Source organism: Montipora capricornis, chromosome 6 (genome assembly GCF_036669925.1).
Source record: "Montipora capricornis isolate CH-2021 chromosome 6, ASM3666992v2, whole genome shotgun sequence".
NCBI lineage: Eukaryota > Metazoa > Cnidaria > Anthozoa > Scleractinia > Acroporidae > Montipora > Montipora capricornis.
The window spans coordinates 66,370,148-66,377,934 of record NC_090888.1 but is presented as its reverse complement, the minus strand read 5'-3'; the positions used below and the strand labels follow the sequence as shown (position 1 = coordinate 66,377,934).

Sequence of the window (7,787 nt, the reverse complement as noted above, 5' to 3'; positions counted from 1 at the left end):
CTTTGTCTCTAATATCCTTATCACACTCCCAATCGCGATCGGCTGTGTATGCATATGCACTCGCGGGAGTTGCGTGAGTGACGCGGGCGGTACTCACGATTCCTGTTGACATCCCAGCCTTCTCTGCGAGCGTCAGGATGGAGACAACCTTATTTTCTTCCTTTAAGGATTCACAGCGTTTCCTGAGCACTCGTTCGTCCACTCCAAAAGTTCCTTAAGAAGCACAGCGAAAGATGAATTAGTAGTTGGAAACAGCTTTTCATTCTAGCAAATCCATGCACGTTTCTTGAGAGGCATTAATTTTGTGAAGTAAATTGGACGATTGGGGATAACAAATGCTCCTTGTTATGAAATGGCACAATTGATGTGCCTACATTTTGAGTCAACAGCCATTTTTATCTCTATACGCTTTGCGACCCTATTAAGTGCACCTATGCCTTATAAACAAAGTGGGTTGTTCAAAAGAGCATGCTTCTAAGAAAAAAAGGCCACTGCTTACGAGCCAGAAGGCCCATCAAGCCGGCGCTTATCTCCGGTTTCCGTAGCATGAAGCGACTGGGAGTATTTATACTCCCACCCTGGATGGGATGCTAGTCCATCGCAGGGTTACCCCCAGTATTACGCTGGTACCCAATTATACACCTGGGTGGAGAGAGGCACCGTGAGAGTAAAGTGTCTTGCCCAAGAACACAACGCAATGTCTCCGGCCAAGCCCCGAACCCGGACCACTCGATCTGGAGTCGAGCGCACTAACCATGTGGCCACAGCGCCTCCCTAACAAACCGATGCCTATTTCAAAATTTCTTGACTGAGGGCTTAATAATCTCGTGGGGAATGCTTTGACCATCAAGTCTGATAATTTTTTTTTTTTTAGAGATAAAGCACAGTGAACAGTTGGGTCAGTTGACTGAGCAGCGGGTCACCGTGCGGGAGCTCGCGGGTCCGAACCCGGTCGAACCAATTTTCTGGATATCAGATTGTTTAACGTCCCACTAAACATATTTACATGCAAATTCCGATCCGAGAATCTCCGAGAATCTTCTTCTAAGAACTAAGGAAAGAAGTTCCCGGAGATTCTCGGATCGGAACTTGCATGTAAATACGTTTAGTGGGACGTTAAACAATCTACTCAGCGTGCCTTAACAGGTAGTATGAACGAAGTCTCCAAACAGCATTGTCGATTAGTCTTGCAAATCTCCGGGAGTAGTGCTAATAGGTGTACTTTACTCAGTTCACTGTCTCACCTTCGTTGGTTTTTATCCCGTTCAGAAATGCTGTAGCCGAACTTGCAGAATCTGTTCCTTGCAAATCAACAGCGTAAGTTTTCGCCAAGGCTGTCCATGGAAACACCTCCCAGCTTAAAACAGTTTCCTCTCCTCCTTCATGATTATTCGCCATTTGCCCGACAAGAAACCGCGTGGCTGTAATGGTGGTGATCCCCATTCCATCTCCAAGAAACAAAATGGCGCTCTTTGCGGTGTTTGTATTTGGTTTGATCTTGAGGTTGCTCTCGATTAGCTTGACCCCTTCCTTATACCACATATTGTTGTCTTGGTTTCGAAAGATATCAGCTCTGACACCTAAGGATATCCAAAAGAAAAAAGGTCATCTCCCGGAACACAGAAACGTACCACGCAGGCTGCTGCCGTAGCCGTGGAAATTACACTTACACATTTAATTTTCAAATGTTGACAGCTCTCCGGCGGTTTACTGTTCCTACACACGTTGCTCAACTGATAAAATAGCACAGTGGGTCTAGGGGGCACGGAGTTAAGGGGATAAAGAAGCGGTCAACTAAAACCCGTTTAACCTGGGGAAAAGGGGAAATAATGATATATAACATCGTACGGAGCGGGAAAACAAAACTAAAAGGAAGAAGATGAAGAAGATGCTCTGGACCCACTAATCGATAGACGGCGTCGCAGACGTATTTCCGGGTACCGTTAATTGACAAATGGCTAGCCTTCTTAACAGGTTCAATCCCACTCCTCGCTGCCTCTATATATAGGCACTTCGTCTTCCTGTCGTTTGTGCTGAATTTGCGAACTTTAGACCCCAGTGACGTCATCATTCCACGTTCTCACGCCACCTAGTATTAAAATTAGCTAGGAATGGCCATTTCGAGAAAAATTCTCCATATTCCTTCTATGGTCACATTAGTTCCTTTCAGGTTATTCATATATTGTCAAAATATTGAGAGAAATAAGCACTTCCTGCAGTTAGCAAGTGCGTGATAATATGCATAAATCGCTCACTACAGAAATCCAGCCATTAAGTAAATATTAACGTCACGGATGGAGATAATATTGAAAACTGTGCTGCATGAATGTGTGAAACGCATTTTGAAATAATTTGTGCCCGAATGATCTGTTTTCAGTTAATTGAGTCTAGTTTGCAAAACGAGCCGGAGTGTTTTATCGGTTTTGCGAGTTTATTGAATGGCTTCGGAAACACTCCACAAAAAGCGTGTCCCTCTGGGCCCGGTTGTTCAAAAGCCGATTAACGCTAATCCTGGATTAAAAATTAACCAAGGATTTTATTTCTCTATTCCCAAATGCTGTTCAACGATGATATTCGGCAAAACTTTACATTAGAAGAAGTCAATCCTGAACAACAGAAATAAGCAAAAGAAACTTTCACCAAAAAGTTGAAAACATGAAACAAAAGTTTACGCTAATCCTGGGTTAAGTTAGTCCGCTTTCGAACAACCGGGCCCTGGAGTCCAAACAAAGGTTCAAATAGCCCTTTTCGCGGTTAGTGTTTTTTAATTTGCATTACGAAGATCTGAGAGAACGCGTAAAACACCTGTCAGATATAGTTATGACGAATATGCAGACACCGCGACCGACCGCGTGCGCCATGTTGCCTATCTTCTAAGTGAGGTAGATGAGCCTTCAACCATACAAGAAGCAAAGTCAAGTGATCATGCTGCAGAGTACAATTCTCTGATTGAGAACAAAACATGGAATTTGGTTGAATTATCCCCGGGTCGGAAAGCTATAGGATGCAAATGGCTGTTAAGCTGAATCATGATATGGACGGTAGAGTGGAACGTTTTAAAGCACGCCTAGTAGCCAAGGGTTACGCCCAGAAATATGGGATTGATTATGATGAAATTTTTTCGCCTGTACTTCGTTTCTCTTCGATCCCCTTTTTGCTAGCGTTTGCAGTCCAGCATGATTTCCTGATTCATCAGATGGGACGTTGAGACAGCTTTTCTTAATGGCAAACTTAATGAAGAAATTTACATGCAGCAACCAGAAGGATACGTGAAACGCGGAGAAGAGCATCTGGTATTCAAGCTGGAGAAGTTGCCATATGGATTAAACCAGTCGTTCCTATGTTGGAATAAAGCTTTCAGGGAAAGTTTTGAAAAGGTTAGTTTCAGCAGATTCCTTTGTATTCATCAGAAAGAAGGATACGCTCACAATCATCGCAACTGACGTCGATGATCTCATGATACTAGCGGAAAACATTTTGGATATGCAAAGACTTAAGGACAGCTTAAAGGTGCGGTTTAAGATGAAGGATATGGGGGAGCTGCGTTTGCATCGTTCAAGACAAGGAAAGGAAGTAAGTATATCTTCATCAAGGGCAGTACATCGAAAAGATGCTCAAGAAGTTTGGGCAAACAGAAGCGAAATCGGTGCCCACGCCTGTTGATTTGAACGTCAGGTTTCAAAAGGAAGATGGTGTTAGCAGACTTTCATACCATACCATCGTTGGGAGCCTATTTTATGCTGCAATCACAACTCGTCCGGAAATCGCACAAGCAGTGGGAGTTGTGTCGAAGTTCTGTGCGAATCCCACAGAAAGTCACTTAACTGCAACAAAATGGATTCTCAGATATCTGAAAGGAACTGTATATCTTGGCCTGACTTACAAGAAGTGTGCTGATGGAAACCTGATTGGTTACTTAGATGCTGATTGGGCGGGTGATGTGGATGACTGTCACTCCACTTCAGGAAACGTGTTTTTATTGGCTAAGGGAGCAGTGAGCTGACTGAGCAAGAAACAGGCCACCGTTGCGCTGTCGACAGCAGAAGCTGAGTATGTAGCCCTCAGTACGGCCACTCAGGAAGCAATTTGGCTTCGAAGGTTACTCACAGATGCAGGAAAACCACTCTAGGAACCCATCGTAATTACTGAAGACAGCCAGGGAACTATTGCAATGGCAAAGAATCCTGTGGGTCATGCTAGGACCAAACACATTGATATACGCTATCATTTCGTTCGCGAAGGAGTGCAAGACGGAGCGATTATTTTAAAATATGTAGCCACTGGTGAGATGATTGCGGACATTCTGACGAAGGCGTTACCTAAGCATCCCTTCGAGAAGCTTGTCATCCAACTAGGAATGAAAACTGTCAAATAATCAACGTCAAAAGTGGGAGTGTTGTTATTCTAAAAAAAAAAAAACATTTGACGGTTGCTAATTTGAATTTTAATGTAAGCACACTGACACTACTTCTCAGGAATATTTAATTAAGCTTCCCATTGGTGATAGCGTTGTACTTTTACTTTAGTGTGTAACCGTCGGCGAGTGCTGAGAAGGATTGTTCTACGTTGCGAAAAATAAAATTTCGACCCTAGAATTGTAATTTATTTAATGTAAATTGGCTTCTTTGTTCTTCAACCTTCGTAATTTTAGGAAGCCAATACCCTTCTTTCTTTAATTCCCTTTCGTGCAAATTCTTTTCTTGCAGTTCAATATTGTTGGTGAGCGTCAGTATGAAACTGTCTCATCCACGAATGAACTGAAACTGATCGGCCCTGAGACCTTCTATGCCAAGCGCAAATGATCTTTGTTTCCTCACCAAAAATGGAACAAATGATATGCGCAATATATCAAGATATTAGCTAGCAGAGAAAGCTTTTTGGGTTATCTACAACTGCGATTACCCTACCTCGTAAAGTTGAAACTCCCAAAATGTCTTTCTCAACAAGTAAAGCGAAGAACACGCTGATAATCGTCACTGTTACCAAGCTTTTCATGGCCACAATCCTAGCTAACAGCAAAACTAGTGAAGCGTCTTTGCTTTTATCTCTTTGTCTGAAAAGTGACTCGATAAAAACTTTCGTTTGTAAAAGGAACTAAATGAAGCGTGACATTGCTTGTCAAATTACGTCAGTTAGGCAAGAGATTTTGTGCTTAAAATCCATGTACTTGAAATTCCAAAATGTTAACTGAAACGATGTTCGTGGTATTTACCGATTGCAAATAGTATGAAATGAGCCTGGTTAAGAATTAACAACTACGATGGCGTTTTGTATTACAAAACACAAAGTTTGAGCGCCGGCGCAATTGTGGCCAGAATCTATGTTAATTAGTATATTGACCCGTTGTTCACTAAGTTTGATGTTGTTTTTCATTGCAGCTAAGGGCATACTGTGAAATATGGACTGGATTTGTAAAACATGGATTTGTAAAAAGGTGGATTTGTAAAACATGGATTTGTAGCTACCAATTCATACACTGAAAATTATCCGTGTTTAATTTCTTTCTTGCAACATTCTGCACCCTTTTTCACGTGTTTGCTGGATGTATTCATTTTTTCACGTATTTGAGTTAAATGAAAAAGCTCAATCCAGGTATTGACAGTTACTATAACAAATCTGGAAAACGTTTCTTTCCTGCAATGAAGAATATAAACATTTCAAGGACATGGCGCTTAGATAGACTCCAGTGTTTTATTCATCTTTAACGAAAACTTTGAACATAATGTCAACATAGCAGAACCACCCACCATTATCATGCTTGGTGTCCTCTGCTGTACAAAGAACTAATAATCCGTATAATCTTAAACCTTCTTCTTCTTCTTCTCGACTATTCAATAATTTTAAGACAACTAAGAGATCAGAGAACTTTTTTACTTTTCGATATTCGTCATTTACGTGTCCGTCCATTTAAGTAGTATAATTAATACATAGTTCTAATATACCACTATTGTTAGTTTTAACCCCTTGCTAATCGGCGGGTCTAATTTGCAGGTCGCAGGTCGCGGGATGCAGGTCATAAAAGCTAACCTTAGGCCTAAGAACTTTTGTTTAGGCCTAAGTAGGCCTAAGGTTAGCTTTTAAAATTGTTTAGGATACTCTCTGTATTGGTGGAACAATGACCTGCAACCCGCGACCTGCGACCTGCGACCTGCAAATTAGACCCGCCGCTTGTTAATAGGCCATTTCCGAGATCATGTCTGCCTCCTCTTCAAAGCGAGTCTAATTGCGAAGTTTTGTGATGGTAATTAGTTGAACTTTACATGTGAATGAAAACTAATTTTCATAAGAAAAACTTCGCACTTTGACTCGCTTTGAAGAGGAGGCAGACATGAACTCGGAAATAGCTTAAGAGAGTGGATAAACGATATTCCCGCGCAAATTTAAAATGCAAATTTATTTTTGACAGAGGTCTACAATGCATTTTACGGTCTTTTGGCAGCCTGGCCCGGGTTGCTCGAAGCATGGTTAGCATTAACCAGCGTTAAATACCATGGAAACCTATAGGTTTTGGTACCTCTTATTAAACCAACGGGTAGCGCTAACCAATCTTCCAGCAACCGGTCCCTGGTCGTTTGTTTGCCACGTACACTTTTGTTTGTTCCATGTTTGCCCTAGTAAAATGACCTGTTCCCATAAGACGTTGGAAATCGGTCTTGACCAGCTCCTGTGCGTTAAAATGTTCATAATTTTAAAAACAAAAACGCGCCGAATGCATTGTTGAGTTAAATATAAGCACGCGGAAATTTTTTTTGAACACGAGAGAATGCCGAGAATGTTAACTTGCCGTAAGCGAGTGCTTCTCGTACTTTTCGATTATTCTTAACAATTTCCAAATGCTATAAATATTACTCAATGCTAATATTACTCAATGTACAAACAATTTTTTTGAGTACATATTTAAATGTGACGCGGTAAAATAAAATGAAAATAATATAAAGTAAAAGCCTTACAATTAAAAAGGGACAGACAGAGAAATAAACAAATAAACAGTCGAACAATGCTATCATGTTTCTATAAATCCATGTTTACAAATGCATGTTTTACAAATCCACCTCTTACTAATCCATGTTTTACAAATCCAGTCCAGTGTATCTTTTACAAATCCAATCCAGTCAAAGTTTTACAATATGCCGTCGCTAACAGGATTTTAAACTCAATCATAAAAATGATTATGGGACAGTTAATGTTTACAAAAAGTTCGTAATGAGGACAAAGACAAAGTCTCGCAAGCAAATCATCAGTTAAATTAGCGAACTTGCGTGACTAAAGTTTTCTAGGTTCATTTTCAGTCCGCTACATCCAATGTAGTAAATTTCTTGATAATGCACTAGTCATTTGTTTCCCCCAACCCGTGACCCCCGGGGATGGGTAGGGAAATTACATTTGAATGGTTGTAAAGTAGGTGTATTTCCACTGGGGACTAGAGCAAACAAACACACGTAATTCCCCCACCCCTCTGTTCCTAAAAGATTCTGAGTCATCAAGGAAATGTTAGGGAGATTACCACAATATACAGTTCTTGCCATTTGTGTGTGCCACATGAACTATATAAGGAACGACGCCATATTGATTTTGCACGTGTGAAAATACACATTACCATTGCTCTTCGTTTCTTTTCAGTCCCAGTCCTCCTAGGTAAGAATTTCCCGATATTTACCCCTGTATGTCCCCAGAGGGGTAGGGCAGAGGAACGAAAATCTTGTAATTTCCCTATCCCCTAGAGGCGTAATTGTGGCGTAATCTCGCTTAATCGCCCTAGTAATTTCCCAATATGTCCCCACTATCCC

At 41.2% G+C, this 7,787-nt stretch overlaps 1 protein-coding gene across 1 annotated transcript in view; it reads right to left on the bottom strand.

Annotated features, from left to right (window-relative positions):
* The window catches only part of LOC138052940 (alkaline phosphatase-like), a 13,798-nt gene extending 8,507 nt beyond the window's left edge, over window positions 1-5,291 (bottom strand). Inside the window, exons 1-3 of the mRNA XM_068899543.1 lie at window positions 4,908-5,291; window positions 1,245-1,580; window positions 1-213 (exon numbers count right to left, since the gene is read on the bottom strand). The exon at window positions 1-213 is cut by the window's left edge and continues 33 nt beyond it. Of these exons, the coding sequence (XP_068755644.1) occupies window positions 1-213; window positions 1,245-1,580; window positions 4,908-4,995 (637 nt within the window). The 5' untranslated portion in view covers window positions 4,996-5,291. The remainder of the gene's footprint in view (window positions 214-1,244; window positions 1,581-4,907) is intronic.
* Window positions 5,292-7,787: the final 2,496 nt, after the last annotated feature.